Genomic DNA, 27,023 nt, shown 5'->3' on the forward strand with positions numbered 1-27,023 from the left:
CATTAGTAAGTGTCAGAGGCAAGATTTGAACCCAGGAACCACTAGCCTATGAATAGAGTAAAATTCATTGAGTTTCTGAAGTCGGAGTAATGGCAAATGCCATTTTATTCTTTGCTATCTGGACAATTTGAAGCAAATGGAGGTCCCTTAGCCATAGAAGGGAGGTCTGAGAAACATACCTCAGGTCACTACTAGAAAAGTGCTTCTGTGCCTGCTGCTTTAGCTGCTCTTATTCAAGAATTCAGTTCAGCAGCACTGGGGCATCATAACTGTCAATGAAAGCAGAAATTCTACACTAGAATCCAGGATTCCATCATTGATTTTATGTTGTCAATAAGCATTTTAAATTAAAATTTTCCTGAATTTGGAACTGAATCAGTAAACACGTAGCAGACTCAGCTATCACATGTAAGCATTCAGTGTTATATACCTTTAATGGCAGAAGACTTGAAAAAATGGGTTTTAATTGGGCAGTTAAACTGTGAAAATCCAGCTGTGTTTTCCTTTTCATGAGCACTAATCAGAGTTCTTCATCAGTCTATTCAATGGCATGTTTTCATTCAAAGGAACTTTTGGTTTTTAAGACTGATTTCAGAATGGTTAAAGAAGTATTTTATCCATGGTGGTAATTGAAAGCTTTTTTTTTTTAGCTTATCTTTTAAATAGGTCAGGAGCAACAAGCAATCTCTATCACCAAAGCAATTTACTTTAACCCTTCCTTATTGCTTTTAGGCACTAGAATTAGAATTACATAGACATAAAAGTGATTTTATTCTTCTCTGCTGATGTTAAAAACCAGGGTATACAGAGCCTCATGTCCATTGTTGGAAGCAAAATCACCCCTAGAAAACAATCAAGTCTAAAGTGAATCAGAAGGAAAGTATGAATTATAGTAAGGATTTCTAAAAAAGAAACCCCTTCTAATAGGGATAACAACAATAATAACTAATTACTATAGCACCTTAAAGTTTCAAAGCACTTTACAAAAATTATCTTATTTGATTCCTCACCATAACCCCTTCTAGCTATTATTATATCCATTTTTTAGATGAGGAAAGTGACACAAGCAAAGGTTAAGTGACCTTTCCAGGGTCACACAGCTAGTGAGTGACTGAGGCTGGATTCAAATTCAGGACTTCTTGATTCCACATGTTGAATTACTGAAGCAGCTAAGTAGTCATTTTATGTCATTTTAATGTTCAGTGTTTATATCTAAAAGGTTGAAATAATGCTAAAAACAAAGTTTAGCGCTATCTACATTCCCAGCAATCTATGCCCAGGTGACCAATTAGACTACATGAAAAGTTTTAAGTTAAAATTTTGCCCCCAATCATCCTGGGCTTAATTTTGACTAAAGGAGTAAATGTAGAACAGGGAAGTCACTCAAAGCTACAGAAACTCCCTTAGATTTTTTTTAACTCACATTAAAAATGAAATTATGTTGGAAAAAATAAGGGTAGCTCAATGTCATTTAAATCATGCTTTGTGTTGATAATGAAGCTGCTGAATAGAAAGACACAAAATCCTCCCATCCGCAGATCTGCCTTACAGTCCTATTTTCAGTAACCTGTCTTCTCTGCTTTCCCACATCTTTCTGAGACATCAAAACAATGCTGAGGCTCCCCGAACCTGCGAGAAGCCTCAAGGTAGGAAGATAGAAAAAGGATAGAAGTTTTGGATACACCGAGGGGCATAGTGGAGCCAAGTTATAGATATGAGGTGGCAGAAATGAGTCATAAACCAGGCCTTATTGATTATAATGGGGCCACAGCATAACCCCGATCTTAGGATGTCGCAGAGGCATGATCCATCCTGAGATCCACAATTAATACCACATAGGTCGGAGACATGATAGAAAAAAGAGAGTGTCTGGCCGAAGGCCAGGCCCCAGGTGAGAGAGATAGAGAAGGAAAGGAATTAAAGATGGAGCTTGGCCAGAGGCCAAGCTCCAGCAAGGACAGACATCAGTGAGAGCTAAGATCCAAGAGAGGAAGAGAGGGCGGAGCTTGCTGTGGCCCGGTATTTAATCTCTTTGATATGCAAATATACACAATACATAGGGATGATAATCATTGGTTAATGACAAGGTATAGGTGTGGTTTCTTCTAGTCAGGTGAACACAAAGAAACCTGTTTTCCCGCCTAACCTGGGGGAAGCTGGGGTCAAGGGTCAGAGGCTTTCCCAGCCATGCTCAAGACTGAGCATGCTCTCTTCTAAGTCACTCTGTACATACTGTTTTCCTTGCCCATAGCTAGGGGTGGGTGGACTGCTACAAATGCAGTTTTTCAAATCATTTTCCTACTAATGCTGAAAGAGTGTTTTGTTTTTTGGGGGGTGGGTTTGAATGATGTTGAATGTAATCATGGTTTTCATTATAAATCCACGCACATATATGCTTATTGTGCCCATATATTAGATAAGAGAATTATCTCTTTATTGATTATTGCAAATGAGAATTTTGGAGGAATTACTGATCATTAATTCCTTCAGATTGCATGGTTATCATTAGTGCTATAGTGGCTTGCCTGCAATATTAGGTATAACCAAGAACCAAACAGAAATATGTGTACATTTAAAGTATAAGTTGAAGGATTTTGTGCAATTTTCCCTCAATAGATCATGTGTAGCCACTCTAATTTGATGTAAAATAATGTTTAGAACCATTAGGCTAGAGAGACAATTGCAGAGAAAGCCAAGTTCATAAAAGTTCATAAAAGATTTCGCTTCTAAGGTGGGATATGGTAGTATCTCCCCGGAGGGGCTGTGCAGTAGGGGGGCACCTAGCATAACATGAAACAGTTTAAAGACAACTTCTCTAATTTATTTCTTGCCATTTGGAGTACTCCTTTAAATCCCTAGCCCCAGCCCTTCTTATTCTATCCCAATAAAGTTGTTAAGCAGGAGGTAGGTGGGGACCTAATCCTTATTTCATTACTTTAGAAGGTTACCTCTGCCTGCTGCTTTTGCAAGCCTGCTCCCTGAGCCCTTCTGCCTTCCAAGTCTAATCTCCTTATAGGTGCAGCACCATGGCAACAAGCCCAGCCCTGAGCAAGCTGGGCATGCCTGGAACCTTGTTTGTGTTACCTGAGGGGCAGGATGCAGCCTGAAGCAGGAGAGAAAAGACCATCACTTACTACACAGCTTGTTTGGACAAGGGTGGCTTCTTTTTCTCAGTCTTTGTTCCTGCCCAGCTTCGTCTGAAGACTTGAAATAGCTTTTGTTTTTTTTTTTTTTGGCAGGGGATTGGGGCAGGGAAGGGAAGGGGGGTGGAGAAGACCTCAGTAATCAAAGGCGGCAGGAAGATTCTCTTCGTTTTGGTGCCTGTCTTCTGAACAGAGACTTTGCTTTTGAAATGTAGTGCAGAAAGCAAGTTGGGGGACCAGGACATGTGGCAGCGCTATGATTTGGGGTTGCTCTGCCAGGTGGCTGTACAATTGCTTCATGTAGGTGGATGATTAATTTATTTGAAATAAAATGTGAAGTCTATTTAGAAAATCTAGAAATGTAATTTTGTGAAGACTTTAAACATGCCTCTTGTTAATCCTGTTTCCATTTTAAGTATGCCATAACCCTTCCTGCTAAAATAAACTGGGAGGACTAGGAATCAGTGTAGACTCTTCCACTCCAGCGACTCCTGCTGGGAGAAATTAACCAGAAGTACTAGCAAGTGGTGGCCAGCCTCCATCAAACAGATTTTCTGTGAAACACATTGGAAAACTCTTGACATGAATTATATTCAATTAAATTACATCATCTATGTGTTTTCACTTCTACCCCTTTAGTAGTAGTCTCTCGGTGATTGAGAATAACTATTGTCTTTGTGCAGTTTCATCTAAGGTGTACCCCTTTAGACATCACATATTCAAATTAAGGTGGTAGGTTAGAATCTGACCAGTAAGAGATAAGGATTGTCATCTGTTCTAAGGAAGAAAGGAAGCAGAAATTCTTACTAACAAGCTGATTCCAGACTTAGGAAGAGTTGTGGTGAATATGCAAAGTAGATAGCATTCTTCTACTTGCCATTTTGAATTGTTAATGAAATTTTGTGCTCTTGTTCACTTGAATTTTAGAAGACTTTCATTTTTTAAAATGTGGGGAAATCCCTTAGTTCCAATAGTGATTGGTTTTGTGGGAAATTTAAAAAGAACAGAACTCTTTATTACTTTCAACATTGTTATATCCAAGTCTCCAGAAGCAGTGTTAGGATGGAGACATAATTGCTGAAGGTAGGGAAGCAACTAATACCAGTTTTCTGCTTCTTAATTCATAATCTAAATGCTACTCTGACATTAAGTATTTGCATTTATTTAACATTAGCATGATTCTTTCTTTTTTTTAAATTAACCTGGTTATTTCAAGGAAATTATGGGAAGTATTTATATGATATGGTTTCTCCCCCCACCCCACCCCACCCCTTTGGCTACAAACTAATTTTGTAGAGTATATTTCTTCTGATAACCTGTTAATAAGAATTTGAGCTTGGAAGCTTTTAAATGTTTTACAATTAATGAATATTCTAATTGTTGTGTGACCATCCAGTTAAGAATATAGTTTCATGTTATATAACTTAATTGTTCCAAACTAGGTAAAGCAGAAGCATCAAATGTCAGTTTATACTCAAAGGAAGGAATTCCTACTATTCCTTAAATATCTAGGACAGCAAATCAACTAGGAAACACTAATAGTATTGATTGAAAATGGTTCCTCTTGAAAAGGTTAACAGCATTTATTTGCAAAAAAGGAGAGGTTGGTCCAAACTAGTTTCTTTTTAATTTTACTTCTTTTAAAAATACCACAGGTAAATGAGTCTAAAAAATTGCCTACCAAGAGAGATGTTAGTTGTTCTGAGAAGTAACTTCTCAGAACAGCAAGTTTGACATTGACTGGTAATAATGATTTCATAGTGTAAAGAATTTAAGGATTGAAACAGAACTTTCTTCTACAGGTTAAATGAGGAATTTGGAGCAATTAACTGAAGGAAATCTAGGATCCTTACTGTTTTGTTTTGTCAACAATAAAAGAATCAGAACTAGAACCATATCCTGGGGCAGGGAGCTAGGGAGAAGGAAATAGACTTTTTATTGGAGAAAACCCCAAATATTTTATGTTTCTCCATCTATAAAACAGAAATAAAGAAGAAAAAAATGACAACCAGAGAGGCTTTGAGAGACTAATAAAATTATAGTATATTTGTGGACTGTGTAAAATAATATGATACATTGGTATGATATGAGCATAAATACTGCTATTATTATTCTTGAACCAACTACTAACCCATTGCTCCTTTTGCTGTTATTTTGCTTTAATCATTTTTACGTTGGTCATTATCTTACCACAGTAAATCTTTATGCTTTGGCTATCTATAACTAAGCATCTTCATCCTTTATTAGAAATATTTTATCATTCCCCTTCCATCATTTAGGTCTCGTGGATTGCCCAAGCTAAAAGAATCTCGTTCCCATGAATCTTTGCTCAGCCCATGCAGTGCTGTAGAATGTCTGGACCTTGGCAGAGGGGAGCCAGTATCAGTCAAACCACTGCATAGCAGCATCCTTGGACAGGATTTCTGCTTTGAGGTAAAGTGAGGAAAGAGAGTAGTAAAATATATTCCCTGACAAATAATTTCCTGAATTTATTACCATGATGTTGAGTTGTTGATTAGTTGTTCATATTAAGGAAATAGACTCTTATAAACTATACATTCTCAAAATAACGCAAAGAGGAGAAAGTGGGAAACCTAATTAAATATTTGCTAAATCAAGTTATTCAAATTCCTTTTGGCTTATTATGCTTCATCATTGCATAGATCATCCAGCTCCCAGTTGTAGGTCACAGGACCAAGAGTAACTTACTGGCATGATATTATATTTCATAATTAACAGTCTACTTTGTAACATTTTGCAAAATACTGAGCCCCAAATCATAAATGATATTTGAAAACATTATCCAGTACTAGTGATGGGGTTACCCACACCTCTCAGAATGTCCCATTGATGTCTCAAAAAAGCCAAAAAGTGGGTTTTTTGTGGCATGACTGATTCATAACATATCCTTACCCCTTGAATGATAAAAATATTGTAAAATAACCTTTATCTATGTTGTATTATGTTCTAGGTTACCTACTTGAGTGGAAGTAAATGTTTTAGCTGTAATTCAGCTTCAGAGAGAGACAAGTGGATGGAAAATCTACGCCGGACAGTACAACCCAATAAGGTAATACAATAGTCTTGAATTCCTAGCAATTCCAAGGATTCATGGGAACAAGATGAAGCAGTACAACTCCACAAATTATTACTTGACTAGAGAGAGAATGTGATAACAAAAATTGTTGGAAGTGACCTTAAAGACAATCTAAGCTGAACTATAGCTACCAAGAATAACCTCCATGATATACCTGATGAGTGATCATCCAAATACTTATCAGAATCCATTCCAGAGATTTATTTTAACAATTTATTTATAAAATATAGAGGGAATGAAAGTAAGAAATATCAGAGAGAGAATAGGGTAAGATAACAATTTTTGTTATCTTTTACCTCCAGAATCCATTACCTCCCACTTTGAGGTAGCTCTAATCATCAAGAAGTTTGTCCTTAAAGAATCTCGATTTGGCTCCTTTACAGTTTCTACCTAATTCTGCCCCCTGAAATAAGACTAAGTATTCTTCTAAGTGGTAACCTTTCTCTTACTTAAACACAGCTTGATCATGTTATGCTCAGGTCTTCACTTTTCCAGGCTTAGAAGATAATCATATACCACTTATATAGGATGCTTTATTATTTCCAAAGTGTTTCCACTTAAAGGTTCTCTGTAGGATCGTAAATAAAGATCTATCATCTAGTCCAGCTTCATCATTTTACCAGTGAGTAAACTGAGGCCCTCAGAAGTCTGCTGACTTGCCCAAGGTCATATATATGGTAGCAGCAAACCCTGGGTTCAAACTCATATCCTTGGATTCCAAATTCAGTTATCTTTCCACTGCAACACAATGCATTTCTTTCATTTGGTTCTTAGAACCACCAAATACATCATTCTTAGAGATTCCTTCAAGAGTTGAAAAGTGCTATAGAAGTCAGTAAATCTTATATACCAGGTAACACATATTGTGTAGATATACAATGCATAAAAATCTCTCATTTGAAATTCCAAATGATTTTATCTATTAAGTATCAGATTTTTATAGTTACAAAATACATTTATGAATATTATTTAATTTGAGCCTCACAATAACCCTGTGAAAATAGATGGCAAATAATTCTTTTCCTTATTTTATCATGAGGAAATTGAGACCCAGAGAGCAAAAATGACTTGCTCAATATCTAGTTCATAGATGGGAAAGCTGGAACTTTACTTTAGGCTTACTAATTCCAAGTCTAGAAGTCTTCTCATCATGTTCTAAGGACATATGGCCCTGTGACTTGTAAGTAGTAGAGTCTCCAGAACTAGATCCCAGTGATATTTAAATTTAGTACCATTTTTGCTTATAGAAATTGACCTTGAGTGATTCAGTTCCATTAACTTAAGCAAGTTTTATAAATAGTATATATATGCCAATATATATAAAAAGTAAGAATTTCCAAAGAAATTAATTGGATCATAGAATGCTAGAGTTGGAAAGGCACTCAGAAGACATCTAGTTTAACTCATGTCTGAAAAGGATTCTTCTCTTCAAAGTTATCAACCAGACTTTGCTTGAAGACCTCTGAGTAGGAACCACTACCTTCCATGGCAGCTCATTTCACTTTTACATAGTTCTAATGATTAGAAATTGATTAGGATGATTTTCTTTATACCAAACCAAAATCTGTTTCCCTACAAAATCTGACTATTATTACTACTACTAGTTTTATCCAAAAAAAATCAAGGCTTAATCCCTTTTCCAAGTAAGAGCTGTAAGGGGTAGAAATGTGAGGGGTTTTTATAAAAGGTTGGACTGGATTATTTGAGAATAGGGTCACCATCCAGGAAGTGATGCAGAGAGAGAGGAGCAGAACCAGGAGAACATTGTACACAGAAACTAATACACTGTGGTATAATCGAACGTAATGGACTTCTCCATTAGTGGCAGTGTAATGTCCCTGAACAATCTGCAGGGATCTAGGAGAAAAAACACTATCCATAAGCAGAGGACAAACTGTGGGAGTAGAAACACCGAGGAAAAGCAACTGCCTGACTACAATGGCTGAGGGGACATGACAGAGGAGAGACTCTAAACGAACACTCTAATGCAAATACTAACAACATGGCAATGGGCTTGAATCAAGAACACATGTTTTACCCAGTGGAATCACGCGTCGGCTACAGGGGGATGGGAGGGAGGAAAAGAAAATGATCTTTGTCTTTAATGAATAATGCATGGAAATGATCAAATAAAATACTATTAAAAAAAAGAATAGGGTCACCAGGAATTTAATTAATTCCAGAGATTTATTTTAACAATTTATTTATAAAATATAGAAGGAAAGAAAGTAAGAAATATCAGAGAGAGAGAATAGGGTAAGATATCTAGTTTATACACTAAGTCTTTTGCTCTGGCCCAGGCTCAACCCAGGCAGGGCTAATTAGTCCTTAGCCAGAGGGTCCTCAACCTTGAGAGGAGCACCCGGGGATGCAGGAAGCCTCTCCTCAATAGGGTAGGTCTCTCCTGAGGCTAGCCCCTTCAGAAAATACAGGAAAGGAATCAGCCTTTTTCTAGTCACCCACCATGGTAGTTTAAGGAAAGTAGAAGCAATCTGAGATCCTTAATCAGAGCTCCTCCAAAGTCAAGTCAAAGACAAATTCTAAAGAGAGCCCTTCTCAGAGGGAAGTTCTTGGCATTTTAAAAGATCATTCCTTTTCATCACTTCTTGTGACTTTCCTCCACTTTATGTGTACTAATTATAGCTAAAGCTTTGCTTAGGACTGCCCAGTCGATTCTGATTCGTCACCCACTATCGCACACATGGGTCACAGACCTCCCCCACTCAAGTGTAAGTGGGGTGTATACGCTTTTAGTGATTAAATCTAAAAATGGGCAGGGGAGAGTTAATTTAATCTTCATAATCAGGGGAGAGTTAATTTAGTCTTTACAGAGCCCATTACATATTTGACAATTATGATGTTCCCCCAAATCTCTTTTCTAAGCTAAACTTTGCCAATTCCTTCAACCATTCCTCATATGCAGTGATCTCAACGTATTCTCCCATCTAAATTACTCTTCCTTGGACATTCCAAAGTACCTGTTGCTTCTCTCCATCCCAGATACTATGATCTTCTTAATTCAATCTTAGATTACATTAGCATTTTTGGCTGTAATGTGATGTTATTGATTTACCTTGAGCCATCAAAACTCTCAGATCTTTTTCAGACAGTCTAGTAGAGGACAGAACCAGAAGCAGTGGGTATAAGTTGCAAATAGATAAATTTAGTGTTAGAGAAATAAGTGTCAGAGAAAGCTTCCCATCAATTAGAGCTATCCTAAAGTAGAATAAACTACTGAGAGAGGTGATGGGTTTCCCTCTCTGGAGGTCTTCAAGCAAAGACTGATCAACAACATGTCAAATACATGAATACATTACATATTTGACAATTATGATGTTCCCCCAAATCTCTTTTCTAAGCTAAACTTTGCCAATTCCTTCAACCATTCCTCATATGCAGTGATCTCAACGTATTCTCCCATCTAAATTACTCTTCCTTGGACATTCCAAAGTACCTGTTGTATGTATGTATGGGATAGTCCAGATGGTTACTGAGGTCCCTTCCAACTCTCAAGTAATCTTAATGTGCTCCTTATTTGAGGACTACTAGAGTTGGAGTCAAGAACAGCTACATTCAAATCTAACCCCCAATACCTAACAGCTAATACTTAATAGCCTATGAAAGTCTTTTGATCTCTGCCTACCTCTTATGTAAAATAAATGTTATAATAGCACCTATCACTTAGGGTTGTTATAAGGATAAATTAAGATATTTATAAAGAACTTTGGAATCCTTAAATGTAAAATGAGGAAACCAGCATATGGATTACCTCAAGTTTGTCTTCAGAATTTCATTCCTGAAAGTTTTCCATATTCTTTTCTCTTCAAGCATGAGTTCTTAACCTGGAGTCTACAGATCCCAAGGAGTTTGTTTATAGATTTCATGACAAATTAATTTGGATGGGGAAGAATGATCTTTATTTTCATTAACTTCTAACTGAAAAATGAATATTTCAGTCATTTAAAAATACCTAACCAGAATGCTAAAAAAGTACAGGATATACAAAAAAAGCTAAAAACCCTTGTACAAAGGCATTCCACCTATCTTTTCTCTAACTTTTTAAAATTTGCTTTTATAATACCTAGTATGCATATCAGATTATTTCTGGCTTTACTCACCTTCATTAACATAAATTCCAAGATAATATGACAAAACTGCTCTGGCTTTTGTAGAGAGAGAAAGTGCTCCTGTAATTGTCTAGAAAATTAAAATTCTCTATTATTACTTTATCAGTCAGGTGGCACAAATGGCCAGAGCATTAGACTTGGAATAAGGAAGCCTTTAGTTACTTGGACAAACCACTTATCCTCTCTATGCCTTGGTTTCCTCATCTGTAAAATAAGTATAATAATAGCACATACCACACAGGGCTGTGGTGAAGTTAAAAATGAGATAGTATTTATAAGGCACTTTGTAAACTTTAAAGCTACATAAACATCACCTGCCCTGTATAGAGCTCATGATCTGATTTCCCAGATTCCTCATCAATGCCTTCTTTGGTTTTGCATTTTTTAAAATTGATTTGGCCTTTTCAGTTAACTCCCCAGAAATGATGCAAATAAAATTAAAAAAAAACTCCTCAAATAAAGTCAAATATATAGCTCTATAGTCCCACAAAACAAATTCCTCCATTAGCCATGCATAAATTGTATGTCTATTTATGCAGTTTAATTCATCACTTCTGTGGCATGCTTCATCCTCATTCCTTTGGAGTCATTTGTCGTGTTGATCAGAGTTCTGAAGTTTCTAGAAGTTGTTTTTCTCTATAATGTTATCATTGTGTAAATTGTTCTCCTATTCTTTCTATTCTTTTAGCTTAGTTCTATTCCTTTAGCTCTCCATCCTATTTCCTCTGAAACTATTTCATAATTTCTTATATCACAATAATCTTCCATTACATTTATATACTATAGTTTGTTCAGCCATTTATCAGTAAAAGGACACCCCTTAGTTTCCAATTTTCGATTACCACAAAAAGAGCTACTGTAAATACACTTATACATAAGTCCTTTTCCCCTTTCTATAATTTCTTTGTGGTATAGACCTAATGATAAAGTAGACGAACCAAAGGCTATACGGTTTGCTCTTTTTTCTATGCAGATGAGTTACAATTTACTTTGAGAACAAGAGAACAATATCACCTCTGTTTCTTTGTTGATTGTCATCTAAATGCTGTCCATCATGCTTCCTCTCTCTGGTTACTAGATTTGCTACCATGAATATATTTTATTGCTGTTCTGTTTTCCCACCCTTTTTTAGTTCTCATTCCTTTTGAATAATTATGTATGTACTTACAGTGCTTCAGATTTTGAGTCTCATCCCATAGCTATAAAATAAAATTTGCCTTCCTAAATTGGGAGCCTAATTACCTTGTCACCTGTAATTTGTACAAATTATATACAACCAAGACTTTAGAGTTTATTGCAGATTGTTTTCTTGGATTTTGTCTTTTATAAATTTCTGATTTTCCTGCTGCTATTCTTCTCTATATTGTAGCTATTTTCCTATTCTCTTTGTTATCTATCTATTTTTATCCGTCTTTAAGTGCCTTCTGTCTTGGCCAGGAGTCCATCAATCATGTATTTTAAGCTATAATCTGCCATCTAAATTCAATACTACAACACCAGGTTATTAGCTATATCACTCTCTGATGTTCCTTTTTCATCTGAAGTTCTTGCCTTCATTTGATATCAGTGATCAAAATCATACCTATGCAGTTAAGGGCTTCAATTTATTATCATTGCCTTCATAATCCTATGAAATTGGTGTGAACCCACAGATTTCTGATTCATTAATATCTTTAAATTATTAGCGTGAACAATTTGCAACAGCCAACCTGTTTTGATTCGATTTGATTTTCATTAGTAGACTGTATGATGTACTCCTTTGAAAGGTACTATTTCCATTCTGCATTAGCACCCCTTGACTTTAACATCCTTATTTTCATTACAGGACAATTGTAGAAGGGCTGACAATGTTTTACGGCTGTGGATTATTGAAGCCAAGGATCTGGCCCCCAAAAAGAAGTATTTCTGTGAGCTGTGCCTTGATGATACTCTTTTTGCTCGAACAACTAGCAAGACCAAAGCAGATAATATTTTCTGGGGTGAACATTTTGAATTCTACAGCCTTCCCCCTCTCCATAGTATCACAGTTCACATTTATAAGGACATGGAAAAAAAGAAAAAAAAGGACAAGAATAATTATGTCGGACTTGTCAATATACCCACAGCCAGTGTGACTGGCCGCCAGTTTGTGGAGAAATGGTACCCTGTGAGCACCCCTACACCCAACAAAGGAAAGACCGGAGGCCCTTCCATTCGGATTAAGTCACGTTTCCAGACTATCACCATTCTACCTATGGAGCAGTATAAAGAGTTTGCTGAATTTGTCACCAGCAACTACACCATGTTGTGCTCTGTCCTAGAACCTGTGATTAGTGTGCGGAACAAAGAAGAGCTGGCTTGTGCCTTGGTGCACATTCTTCAGAGTACTGGCAGGGCCAGGGTAGGTGGAGAAAAGAATTGGCTTGCCCACAAGCTATGTTAATTCTACTTGGCATGATTATAAACTAGGCAGAGATCTGTTGTCCTAGATAGGAATTTTCCTGCAAACATTTTATGTCAAGTATATATTGTTTCATAATTAGAATACCTTGTTTAGGACACTTTTAGTTAAACAAAGATGGTTCATTGTGTACTTGCAGGGAATAGTGTTTGTGAAATTGAACTGAGACATGCATTGCTAGAATATCTTTAACATCATTTAGAATAACTCAGTATATTCCGTCACTAGCAAGGTGGCATGCAGAACATAGAGCTGACCCCAGGATTAGGATGTTCAGATTCTGTTCTTGACTCCTCTTAGCTCTGTGATCCTGAGTATGCTCTTTCATCTTTCCTGGTGCCCCAAGGGAACTCTTTATTAAGGATATAAATTATAATTTGTTGAAAAGGCCCAACCTGCATTGGGGGAAGAAGTTTCTCACTTAAAGCCTAAAATCACAGCTTCCTCATTATATAGCATGCCAGACATAGAATAAGGAAGAACTGGGTTTAAATCCCATCTATGAAACTTAATAGCTTTGTAACAATGGTCAAGCCACTCATCTTCTGTGATCCTCAATTTTCTCCTCTATGAAATGACTAATAGTTATAGTACGTACTTCATAGAGATATAACAAGGTGCCAATGAGCTCTCATATATAAAATCACTTTGCAATCTTTAAAGCTACAGTTAGATAGATAATAGTTATTATTCTCTTTTATGACTTAATTTACTTGTAAATAGTTATAAATTTTCTTAATCCTAGTATTAGTAACTTGAGATTAAATTTAATAACACAATTTTTGGGATCTGTCTCTGTCTGGCTTCCTTCTCTCCCTCCCTCCAACCTCTCCCCACCTCCAACCTCTCCTCCCCTCCAACCTCCCCCCACCCACCCAGAAAAGGTCTGGCCTTTGTTCCTTAAAAGTGCTCATTCCCAGGCTATGCAAGAGTGCTGTCAAGGCTTATTAACCGCTTGTTCTTTTGTGGTTTTGAAGTGCCCTAGATAAGGGTACATTAGTGCTTACAACTTTGATGGAAAATGAAAAAATCATGACATTTTTCTTCCTTTTTATTTTTGATGTGATAGCCATGTGCTTATATTTTGCCCCTCCAGATTATAATAGCGAAATCACTGTATTCAAGTAATTCTATTGACACATTTGATAGTAAAAAAAAAATCCAAAATGAATTTTGCTTTCTTAAAAGAATCTACTAATCTCTTTTTAGAAGATAGTGTTATCAGCTAATCACATAGTCTCCTATTTCATACATCATTTTCTCAGTTGCTTTCTATTTTCCTAAACTTTTCCCTCATAGGATTTTCTGACAGATCTGGTGATGTCTGAGGTGGATCGGTGTGGAGAACATGATGTATTGATCTTCAGGGAGAACACAATTGCCACCAAATCCATTGAGGAGTACCTAAAGTTGGTGGGACAGCAATATCTCCATGATGCACTCGGTAAGAAGAAAACCATCACATATATTCACTTTTTTCCTTTCTGCTACCAGCAGCAGACTCACTTTAATAGGTGCTTGTCTTCCAACCCTCATGGTGATCAAGTGCTCTTCCATTTTTCCCCCCATTTCTTTGATTGACTCTTGATTCTTTCTTGATTCTTTGTTTCTAATCCATGGCCCTTAGTTGATAGAAATGTAAAAGGATTATCAAATAAAATAGATTTTGATTAACATCAAGAAATGGTCTAACTTATAATAAGTTCTATCTCACTGCCACAGCAAGAGTTCTCCTTGCATGAAACTGCAGATTTCTGCAACTGCAGAAACTGCAACCTCTCAAACAGTTCCATGCGTGCTGCATCATTCAGTAAAATAATGACTTAATTCTTACTTTTGATCTCACAAAGCAAAATCACCTTCCTACAATATGCTGAGCTAAATAAATTTCCATGTCAATTCAGTAAGAAAGTATTTCTATATTTTGCATAAGAAGGAACAATTAAATAGATGGTGAAGATTATACAAGTTGATGAGATATGAAATAGTTTAATCAGCTCATAACAATGGATTCTGGTCATCACATAGATCTCTTACTATATTTAAAATACAAGAAAAATGGCCATTGTAGAAAAAAATGGCTACTGCCAATGGAGAAATTTATCTATTGATAAGTTTCTAGGAAGTAGACATTATGTTGTCTGCTTTGCATGATAAAATTCAGGTAACCAGAGTTCATTTCACTGGATACCTCAGTTAGGAGATCCTTGCTGGGTTAGACCTGTGACCTCTGAGGAAGATCTTCTACTCTGATTCCAACTGGAATATCAACTAAAATATCTTTGCTGTTTTTTACTTTTTTTAAAAGAGACAAATTACAAGTAAAGTTTCATTGCTCATATTTTAAAGTAACTTCTAGAATGTGTCCTAGAGCCAGTATCAACTCATTAGACAGTACTGGACAATTGTAATTGACGTTTTAAATGACCTTAAGGTACCGTAGGAGCCTTAATTATCTAAGTAAAATGAAATTATGTTATTAAAAGTACTTGCTTAGCCGAGGAAACATTCTAATACAGTTTAACATTAGTACAATTATTACCAATAGGCTGACCCAAAAGGATCCTGAGCCAACCCCTAACCTCAGTTAATCAGAAATTTTAATGGATAATGATATCCAGATATTTCTTTTAGGGAACTGAGATTTTACCACTTGACAATCAGTACCTGAATGGTGTCGAAACATCCTCAGAAAATAGACAGGATTCAGCTTAAAACTTACTGGTCTGTTGCATGGTATACAACTGTTGGACAGCCAATCTTCATCTATTTTTTTTTTAAAGAACTACTCTTTACTGGACAAATTCTGTTGCCTTGTTCATATTTTACTATTTCCTTAGAGCTGAAATTTTCCTTTCTGATTGAAATCCAATCAGTCAGCAAGTAAAATGTGCCAAGCACTGACTAGGTACTGAAGATACAAATACAATGAATGAAACCATTAAGGAGCTTATATTCTAATTAATGAGAGAAGAAAGAGGGAACTGTTGTATGTATAGAATAAACATAAATGAAATGAGCACAGATAAATGCAAAGTAGTTAAAGACAAGGTAGTCTGAAAGAAAAGGCACGGGGAATCAGAGAAGACCATGCAGAAAGTTATGCTTGATCGTGTCTTGAAGGAAGGAGAGACTGTTTGAGGCAGAAGTGAGGAAGCAAAAATTTCAGAGATGGGAGACAGCCAATGCAAAGGAATGGAGAGAGGAGATGGTGTTGTGTTGAGGAGTGCAGAGGATTACAGCAACTCAAGGTCTCAGTAAGAAGGAAAAATAGATTTCAGGGGAGAAATTCAATAAATTGCCTTAACAGAGTGAAATTCAGCCAGACAAGTCCATAAAGGAGTTCCGTTATAATGAATTTATTTTATAAAATTCCAGGGTCAGAGTTGAATTTATTTCAAACACTCCCCTGCTAAAATCTTTGGGTTTATTCCATAAGCAAAGTAGCCAGTTTCCCAGAAAATAAGCCCTGAAGCATTCAAAAAACTGATTTTGATTTGAACCACATTGTAAGAATCCCACTTCTTTTTAGATTTCCCATAAACAGAAAAGCAGTTAGAAATAGGTCTTTGAAATTATGAATATTTTTAATCAGATACTATGTAGAATATGTATACATCCAGAAAATACCATTATTAAATATATTAAAAGTCCATATTGTCAAACATATGCAAACCATTTTATCAGCATGTGTTTTTTTTTAAAATGACCTGTACTGTTATCTTCAAAAAATACTTCTAAACACCTAATTACAGATGGTACTCTTTTGAGGGCTCCAAAGTTTCTCATTTAGCTCTTCTGTCAGCAGCGATAACAGGACGTTTATGTTAATATTTGTGAGTTGTTTATTAGCATCAGCATTGCTTGACGAGCCTTGGAGAGCCTTAGAGAATTACAGAAAAAAAATATTGTCACAAGTTTGGGACATGGGCCCAATCTTCCATAGATCATTCTGTGTTGAATTCCTTCTTTTAAAATATGATCATCTTTATGAGTTAATAGATAAAAAATTAACAATATGAATGTTGGTTTTGGTTATTTAACTGCTTAAAACATTATGTACACATCCATATTTTGTTCTTAGCAAATTTGTATGTGAAAACTAACACTTTCCATCTTCCATTATGGCTTCTTTTAAAATGAATTTGACACTTCACATTACAAGAATATCTTAATAGTATTAGAATGTTCCTCCTACGGTAACTACTACTCAGTATTCCAGGGAAACATTTTGAGCACTTCTTGGAGTTCTCATGAAAATGATTCTGTTCAGTACAATTCTTAAAGAATGTTAAGCTGATTTGAAGGGAACAAGGACTGTCCTTGCCACTTTCTTAGAGATCCACCATAAAATACAAAGATATAGAATATCTGTAGACATGCAAACCATGGAAAAGCAGTCCTGATTCTTCAAAGGCTATGAGTTTTAACTGTAGTCTTAGATGTCTCATAGAAAAACTGGTCATTAAGGAAGAAAAATTAGACTCCAGATTGAAACTCTTCTTGGCACTACCTAGCATTTGCACTCTTAGTTCATTCAGATTTTATGGACTGGGGTCTACATTTCTCAAATGATGATAGCAATATTAGCCAGTTCTCTATCTTGTAAGGATTTTTTCATGGTTAATGAATTAATGTTTATTAAGTAGCTTGAGGTCTTCAAAAATAACACCTCTGATCTACTATGTCATTATCTGGTCACTGCCAGAAATAGGCTACCACTGATATCTAGAATGTGGTTTCAAAGCAATTACCCTTAGTGTACAGCCATTTGAGCCCTCAGCATCTGGTCTCAAAAAGCAATTCCCCATAGTGAATTCTAGGGCAGAAGACAATTGCCAACAGAAAGCCTAAATAGGGTTCTGGTGCAATTCAGGGACACATTTCTTATAATTGCCACTATCTGTCATCTTCTTCCCTTGAATAGGGGAGTTCATCAAGGCTCTGTATGAGTCAGATGAGAATTGTGAAGTGGATCCCAGCAAATGTTCATCCAGTGAACTATTTGACCACCAAAGCAACCTGAAAATGTGCTGTGAGCTGGCTTTTTGCAAAATCATCAACTCTTACTGGTGAGCATATGTGCATCACTTTTTGCTTATATGACTTAATTATTTGCATATAAAAGTTATTATAGCCTTTTTTTAATCTCCCAACTAAAGGTAGAAAACCTGAAGGAAAAAAATGAAGGCAAATAACTAGTGTTATTTCATACAGAATTGGAATATCCATCATTAAGAAGAAAGCCCCCTAGAATATTGTTTTGTAAAAATATCTTTCTACATACCAGTATCACATAGTTGAATGTTAAACACCTTTTTTATGCCTTTTATGCCTTCCAAAAACACTTAATATAGTATAATAGCTGTATTGATATTTTGCCTCTGCCCTGTAATAAATTAGCAGTTTGAAAAGGATCCCTAATTTGAAAATTTGGTGGGTTTCTTGTTTGTTTGCTTGTTTTAATAAACCCTTACCTTCCACCTTAGAATCAATACTATATATTTCTTCCAAGGCAGAAGAGTGGTAAGAGCGAGGCAATGGGAGTTAAGTGACTTGCCCAGGGTCACACAGTTAGGAAGTATCTGAGGTCACTTTTGAACCCAGGGCCTCCTGTCTGTAGGCCTGGCTCTCAATCCACTGAGCCATCCATCTGCCTCCTCCTAATTTGGAAATTTGGGAGAATTTTTATTAAACTCTTTTTTTGAGTGCCAATTCTAAATGATGTTAAATAAATTGTTAATATAGGAACCTCATGCTATCTTCATATCTTGAGCAATTAAATTTAAACTAACTACTGAATTTTGTGTTTCCAGTCCATCTAACCTGCTATTCATTTGTTTCAAAGTTCATGACAAAATCAAAATGTGAAATTTGCTTCCCCAGGCCACATTTGGGTAAATATAACTTTATAGAACTTCCTCCACCACCAAGCCTGTGTTTGTTAGCCACACACCTTAGGAATATGTCATATCATTAACTATTTTGTGAATGTTTATATTTCATTGAGATTTTCTTTTTTGCTCCTCAGTGTTTTCCCTCGTGAACTGAAAGAAGTGTTTGCATCATGGAAGCAACAGTGCCTAAACAGGGGCAAGCCAGACCTCAGCGAGCGTCTCATTAGTGCTTCATTGTTCCTCCGCTTCCTGTGTCCAGCTATCATGTCTCCCAGTCTCTTCAGCCTTATGCAGGAATATCCTGATGACCGGACGGCTAGGACTTTAACACTGATTGCCAAGGTTATTCAGAACCTTGCAAATTTTGCAAAGTAGGTGACGGCAATGTAATAACATCTTTAAAGAATTAAAATTTTTTAAAAAAGAGGAATATTGGTCAATTGTAAAACTGGTCACAAGCTACATCCATATAAAAAGGAATTTCACATACACACAGACACATACATACATATATGTAAGTTTGTGTGTGCACACACAGACATGCACACATACTTATGTGTGTGCGTGCGTGCGTGTGTGTGTGTGTGTGTGTGTGTGTGTGTGTGTGTGTGTGTGTGTTTCCCAGAAGGGCACCACTGGTCAGTTCACTTGTATATACACACACAGGCACATACATTTACTTAGAGCTGAACAAATACAGCACCATTAAAAGATCGCTACTAAATGTCAATTCCTGGCTCATGTGTATTATAAAGGATTGTGCAGGAATAGGCATAAGGAGTATCATGATTGATTTAACCATTATTCCATACCAGTGTTTACTGAGCATCTATTAAGCACCCCATGGCATGGTTGACACTGTGGAAGCCTTCAAAAGGAATACTTATTCACAAGGAGTCCATGACCTCTCTGGAGAGAAGGTACTGTGTACCTCCTGAAAGGCATGTCACCATGTGCATGACAGGAATGAAATAGCCAAGAAGTGCTGCCAAGAGAGTTTTAAAAAGTGAGGTATTCGTGTGTGCTGGAGTGATTGTAGGGAGCTCCATGGAGGAAATAAGACTTGCTGTGCCCTTTGAAGGACGACTAAAAGTTGACTGGATGAAAGAATGGGAAAAGGCATCTCAGGTCAGAAAAACATCAGTGGCAAAGAAAGGCATGGGGCAGGGCAATGGTCGCCAGCAGTGCTAATATTATTTATAGGAATTTAAAGTTTGCAAACAGACTTTACATATGCTATCTCACTTAATCCTCATAACATCCTTCAAGTGAGTGGGTGATAATAAAAAGAATGACTGGAATGGGGAAGTATTTCTTAATTCTGTGATCATTAGAATGTCATTGAAGACTTTTGATCTGGGAAGTAAGATAATGAAAGTGATATTTTACTTCCTGCTATGTGACCCTGGGCAAGTCATTTAATCCCAATTGTCTATCACTCCCTGCTCTTCTGCTTTGGAGCCATTAATTAGTATTTGAATCCAAGAGAGAAAATAAAAGTTTGAAAAAAATAAGAAAGAAAGTGAAATTTTAAGATTTTCCACTTTTCCTAATCCTATATGCATATATATGGATGTGCCCTTCTATCCTCTTTTTCATAAATATATTCCATGTAAAAATTAGTGTCTTTCTTTTCCTTTGCTTCAGGTTTGGTAACAAAGAGGAATACATGGCTTTCATGAATGATTTCTTAGAGCATGAGTGGAGTGGAATGAAGCGCTTTCTTCTGGAAATTTCTAACCCGGACACCATCTCAAATACCCCTGGCTTTGATGGCTACATTGATCTGGGCAGAGAGCTTTCTGTTTTGCATTCTTTATTATGGGAAGTTGTTTCCCAACTTGATAAGGTAAAGCAGGCTGGAAACATAAAAGGGGAGAAGGGAGATATGAAACCTTAATGTACCTGAGTACTGGAATTCCTGGGCATGAGGATTGTGCCCCATTTCAGCACTGGTTGAAAAATTAACACTTGGCCCTGTGGCTCTAGGGGCAACCAGGTTTGTAATGGTTTACCCTCAATATCTAACTGTGCTTACTGTGTATAATACAGTGTTCATTATCCTCAAACTTAGTAGAGAAAAGAAACAGAGATGCAAACAAAAAAATGCCCTTTGAGTGGCAGCAGATAATATTGTATGCCTTTGTGTAGTGTCATACTCTTAGTGAAATAATGGAAAACAGTCCTGCACACTTGAATCAGAAATTTATGGAAGTCACAGCTTGATGATTTTGGTGTTTCAGCAAACTGATATCAAGGATTTGAGTATGCGGTCTAATTCACACAAGGTAGAGTGAATCAAGACCACATATAGTTTTTTCCAACAAAAGTGCTGATAATGTCAAAAAAAAAGTACTGAGGAAATTATATTTAAAGTAGGATACCTTTCCCTGTACAAGTCAGAAAAATGAATTTCATAATTGCTAATGCCACAGAGTCCACCTGGGATCTGAAAATTCAAGTGTGTTGTTTCTCCACAGGTGTGAATTAGACACATAGGAAGTAATCATCATTTTAAGTAATTTCTTTTTCTGACTATAGCCCCACTTGGAGGCTAAAGAAAATTACATTTTCTCCCATTCCTGATTAAATTGATATCATGCCAATCATTTTCCTACCTTTAGGAAATTGGACAGGATGAACAGTCTCTGTAGAGGAGAAATACCTAAAATAGACTTTGGTAACCAAGAAACTATATGACTATAATTATTTATTGTTGCATCTCCTCCCCACAAATACAATGTAACTATACATATTAGTATGTCAGAATAGCTTCCAAAAACAAACATATTCTTTGTTATGATGAAGATCTATGCAGTTATTTTCCAGCCATACTTGAATATTTTGTACCTTGGATACAAAATTAAGATACTTTGGGTTGTAAAACTTATTTACAAAGATCGTTTTTGCTGAGGCCACTTAGGTGATGGTGTAGATGGCAAGATCCACAAATCATCTGTTCTCTGGGTCTACCTTGTGGCTTTCCCATCTGCTCAAGTTTATCTGAAATTTTAGCTAGAGAGCAAAAAGGAATAGTTGGCAAGACATTCCTCAGGAAAAGAGAGAGATAACATGGTCTTCATGTGACACGTTTACTGATTGCCTTGTGCAGGAGTCCTAAACTTGATATCCATGAATTTGGTTTTTAAACATCTTGATAGCTATATTTCAGTGATATAGGATTTGTAAGCCTATGTATTTTTGTTTTGTGCATTTAAAAACATTATTCTAAGAAGGGATCCTTAGGCCTCACCAGATTGCCAAGAGTCCATGAAGCAAAAGGTCAAGAAATCCTGGCTTTGAGCATATATTAACATTGCCTTAAACAACAGTCCAGATTTCTTGATAATAATCATTTTTGTAAGAGGAAAAAAAAAGATTAGGAGAAAGAAAGCTGGTACTAAAAGATTGTTATTGTCCATTAAAAAAAAAAAACATCAGTAGGCTGCAAAATATTCTGTGAAATGGAATTATCTTAGGATGAAGTTTTAAAATATTTACTGGGGGAAAATCTCTACTGTATAAATATGCTTTCATCATAAGAATCTGAACTATACCTAGTAACATCTCCTGGTTACTTTTGATATGACTCTGTTGTAAAGATATTTTGTTCCACTGATGCACATTCAGATGGCAATAGAATAGAATGCCTCAAATAAAATAGGATATTAACTGTTAATAACAACCTTGTGGCCCTCCAGTGCTCTCTTGGCCTCCTGAATATAGCACCTTCTTGTATATTGGCATGCATCTTTTCCCACATGATTCCTTAACCTTGGAAGTTGCATCCAGCTAGCTGATCCTATTGTTTTTGAATTCTTTTTTATTAGATGGTTTGCCTCATTTCTCCAGCCCATCTTGGCCTACTCTACCCCCACAGACTTTAGTCAGCTTTGCATGCCCATTTTAAGTTGGAATGGCAATATGGTTGTATTAAGCATGTCTTAAATATTTTTTTTGCATTAATCCTAATTTCTTTTCTATTTCCTTTCTTTCCTCAATGCCTGCTGCACACCTTGTTTCGTCTCTTCATCTCGTCGCCATGGTTACGCTGCTCCATAACAATGCATTATGAACCTGCCACACCCACATGCAAAAACCTACCCTTCCTTCCAACCTTCACCTCCATCAATGTGCATCATATCCCGTTCCCCCCCCAAAAAAAATATGGCGGATGTTCCGATGCTTATTATCCAATTAGGGTGAAAATTCCTTCCTACAGGCGACTGTGGCAAAATTGGGACCACTTCCTCGTGTACTTGCTGATATTACCAAGTCACTAACTAATCCTACACCAATACAGCAGCAACTGAGACGCTTCACTGAACATAACTCCAGCCCAAATGTCAGTGGCAGTCTTTCCTCAGGGCTGCAGAAGATATTTGAGGACCCCACTGACAGGTATGAAAGAATGAAGATTTCAGCTACAATATCAAAGAAGTGAAATAATGTAAGGAATTGGTAAAATTCTAGAAAACAAAGATCTACTTAATTTGGTGCTGTCTTCCAATATTATTTATATTATTATACATTACTCATATCTATTACATTATATATCAGCTACTTCTTTGGACCTTAATTGCCTCACTACAAAATGAAGCAGTTAGACCAGGTAGTATTCTCTAGGGTCCTTTCAGTTTTAATGTTTTACAGTTTGGTGATTGATAAACTTTCACTGAATGAAGAAGAGGAGGAGGGCTTTCAATGATCTTCCCTATTCCTATATTTTAAATATTTTCCTGCAGTAGTGATTATAAGGTAAATCCCCAAAGGGATTATTTGATCTGGAACAAATGAAACTCTGGTCCCAAAAATATTAAGTTCTAGGTATGCACAAGTGATGGGTGGAGGAGGAAGTAGAAAAGCGGACAGGAGCAAGAGCTGGAAGGTCATCAGAGAGGGTTTGGCCTTTTAAGACTAATTTGGAATACCAAGTAAAAATCAGAGGCTTGGGAAAAGGTAAAAACCATACTTGAATATTAATTAGAAACACAGCAAAATAATAGGAATAAAATTTAGAGTTGGGGGTTTGTGCCTTTTGAGAAAACTACAATGGTGTAAATATATTTTATCTTCAAATCAACATATGGAATTAAAATTTGGGGAGGAAAAATATATTGAATATTAGTCCCATGAAATTTCAGAGGGGACTGTCATGACTCAAGTGAATGGCCTGGGTTCTTGCCTAATTGGTAACTCAGAATCTCTTTCTTTTCCACAGTGATTTACACAAATCAAAATCTCCCACCCAGGAAAACACAGATAGTTATTTTAGAGGTAAAACATTATTGTTGGTTCAGCAGGCATCCTCCCAAAGCATGACTTATTCAGAAAAAGATGAAAAGGAAAATGGACTTCCTAATGGAAGGAGTATTTCACTTATGGATCTTCAGGACCCCCATGCTGCTCAAATGGACCATTCATCCATTATGCTGGATGTGCCCATGCGTTTAACCGGCAGCCAACTTTCCATAACTCAAGTGGCTAGTATCAAACAGCTCCGAGAGACGCAGAGTACCCCTCAGAGCGCACCCCAAGTGAGGAGACCTTTGCATCCCGCCTTGAGCCAGCCAGGCAGCCTCCAGCCCCTGTCCTTCCAGAACCCAGTTTATCACCTCAACAATCCCACCCCTTCCATGCCAAAGGCCTCTGTGGATTCCAGTTTGGAGAACTTAAGCACTGCCAGCTCCAGAAGCCAAAGCAATAGTGAAGATTTCAAACTCAGTGGACCCAGCAACAGCAGCCTGGAAGACTTCGCCAAACGCAGCACCCAGAGCGAAGACTTTTCTAGGAGGCACACAGGGCCAGACAGACACATACCTCTTGCCCTTCCACGGCAAAATAGTACCGGGCAAGCACAGATCCGCAAACTGGACCAGGCCGGGCTGGGCGCCCGGGCCAAAGCCCCCCAGTCCTTGCCCCACAGCGCTTCCTTAAGGAGCACAGGAAGCATGTCGGTAGCTTCCGCAGCCCTCATGGCCGAACCCGTGCAGAATGGAAGCCGGTCCCGGCAGCAATCATCCTCCTCCAGAGAAAGTCCTGTCCCGAAAGTGAGAGCAATCCAGCGGCAGCAGGCACAGCCGGTAGGAGTAACCTTGAATGCGGTTTTTGCAATAACCTGTGCGATCTCAGCTAGGTTCTAGCAACATTAGTTACCAGGGAATCCAATTAAAAAACAAGGTGCTCACTTGATGGCACTTTCTGCTACTTCCTCATTTGAAAAAGAAATTTAACTAAATTGAGTCTAAGTAGAAAAACTAGAAAGGAAAGTAGAGTGCATTTTGACTCATTGCCCTTCACGGCCTCCTATGCCTGTCATGAGCAATCCCTGCTCTTTTACAAATGGTCCATGTATTCCATTGGTACCCAAGTCAGGTAGTGGCATAGAGGGAGTGATGAAACATACCAAGGAACCAGCAGGCCGGCGCAATTGAGTGAACACTGAAGAGAGAGGCTACAACTTCTTCTTGACTTATCCTCAAGCTTATGGGAGCATAAACCTATTTGTCTGCCAGGCCCTGCCTTCCTTCAAAGCTCCCTCTGGAAATGCCATAGGCCCCTTGAGTTTTTTCCTGGAAGTGGTAAGAAAAACAAACAGGTAAAGGTAATGAGTCAGGGTAATGAAAATTAAAGAAACACATATGTGGTTTGACTCTTAAGACTTTTCAAACCCATTGCTACTTCTCTACATGGGCTTAGCCCAAGAAATGCTCACATCTATACTTAATATACTGAAAACTAACAAAATTGCTACCCTTGACTATTAGCCAACCCACCCAGCCCTTTCTTGTAATTAACATTTTATAGTTTGAATCAGTGGCTCATATTTTACTATTTGAAATAAGCTAATTACCTGGAAATTATAAGGGGGTGTTGCTTTTTAAAAGAGATATACTACTAAAAGGTGTTTTTTTTTTAAGTTTAATCTTATTAAACTTATTTAAAAATATTCAGAGAACCAAGAATTCTTAGACAAATTTTTTCATAAAATCAAGAACCCTTTTTCATAAAGCAAATTAATTGTTAACATTGAAAGAAGTCAATACATATATCCTCTTCAAATCTACACAAACCAACAAGGAACCCCTATGTTTCCTTTACCTATTTATTTGCTTATAAAGTGGAATTTTCAAATATAAGCAATCTTAATTGACAAACATGTTTAAAATTTGGGGTTGTTTAGAGATTTTATGAGTTTAGACATGATAGAAAGGCAAGAATGTCTTAAGACAGAAAAGGGGGAGGGAAGGGACAGAACCCCTAGCCAGCCAAGCCTACAAAGTATTGAATAGGGCACTAAAAGGATCACTAAAAAGACAGAGAGAAAGAGTACCAAAGACCAATTTTTAGATTCTTTAACATTTTGTTTAGAACTAATGGAGAGGAAACATTTCCACTGGCCCTTCCTCCTAAACCACAAGAACCCCTCTTCCCAGGACCCAGAGCTCACCATTGTACTGTTAATACTGCATGTAGTTCAGCTACATTGCAATTTAAATATGCTTTGGCAGGTCACAACCTCTCTGTTATTCCTAACAATCACACAGTCCGTTGGTGAGTTGGAAACAGTCCACAATTATCTTTGTGGCCTGTTTCCTAATCTTAGTGCTATTCCATTTAGGGTTAGGTGAGCAGATATGGTTGGGTTGGTTTGCATGTTCTGTCAGGGTCAGGGTCAGGGTCAGGGTCACTTCTGTAGATTTGCTTCTAGAGGGAGAGCTTATGTGTGTGATGCTGTGGTGAGGCATTTTTTGATGCTCATTAAAGCATTCCTCTCCTTTTGTTCCCTAACCACTCCTGCCAGCCTCATTAGTTGATGAATGAATGAATGAAAATGAATGACATAGCATTTATTAAGCACTTAACTAGTACCAAGCATGGTCCCTGCAATTTGCTTTCTGAAATTCCCACTTATCTGTCAACCCTGTCTTTTTCTACCCAACCTATTTATTTCCTATTTCTCAAGTCACTTCAGAATATTAGGTTTGGTTGGGGTTTTTTTGTTTGTTTGTTTGTTTTGTTTTGGGTTTTTTTTTTATGCTTTTCTTTCTTGCTTACTCTTTGCTCCATTGTAGAATTTCCAGAGTTCTATAGTCAGCATTTTTTCCAAACAAATTCCTCTACATATTTTTAATTGCAAATTATGCTGGGGAATTCTTTTCTCTGAAATGTGGAGGATTTCTTTGTAGGGTTTGAACTGTGGGAGGCTGTAATTATCCCCAGCTTTGTCTTTAGCAAGTTCTGCTTATTTCTTAGCACAGAGCAGTGACTATTGTTTGGCAAAGCATTTACTGGCTTCAGTCTTTTCTATTAAGTAAG

The 27,023-nt window shown here is 37.0% G+C and overlaps 1 protein-coding gene across 6 annotated transcripts in view; it reads left to right on the forward strand.

Moving 5' to 3' along the window:
* RASAL2 (RAS protein activator like 2) overlaps positions 1-27,023 on the forward strand; it is a 374,103-nt gene that overhangs the window by 328,167 nt on the left and 18,913 nt on the right. For 4 of the 6 annotated variants that reach the window (XM_001373823.4, XM_056814132.1, XM_056814131.1 and 1 more), the window contains 9 exons: positions 5,423-5,576; positions 6,115-6,213; positions 12,193-12,747; positions 14,107-14,251; positions 17,735-17,879; positions 18,839-19,075; positions 20,352-20,553; positions 22,906-23,105; positions 23,926-24,787. In XM_001373823.4, the coding sequence (XP_001373860.2) occupies positions 5,423-5,576; positions 6,115-6,213; positions 12,193-12,747; positions 14,107-14,251; positions 17,735-17,879; positions 18,839-19,075; positions 20,352-20,553; positions 22,906-23,105; positions 23,926-24,787 (2,599 nt within the window). The remainder of the gene's footprint in view (positions 1-5,422; positions 5,577-6,114; positions 6,214-12,192; positions 12,748-14,106; positions 14,252-17,734; positions 17,880-18,838; positions 19,076-20,351; positions 20,554-22,905; positions 23,106-23,925; positions 24,788-27,023) is intronic. The other 2 variants (XM_003340123.4, XM_056814133.1) reach the window with 1 other exon arrangement.

Source organism: Monodelphis domestica, chromosome 2, assembly GCF_027887165.1.
Source record: "Monodelphis domestica isolate mMonDom1 chromosome 2, mMonDom1.pri, whole genome shotgun sequence".
Classification (NCBI taxonomy): domain Eukaryota; kingdom Metazoa; phylum Chordata; class Mammalia; order Didelphimorphia; family Didelphidae; genus Monodelphis; species Monodelphis domestica.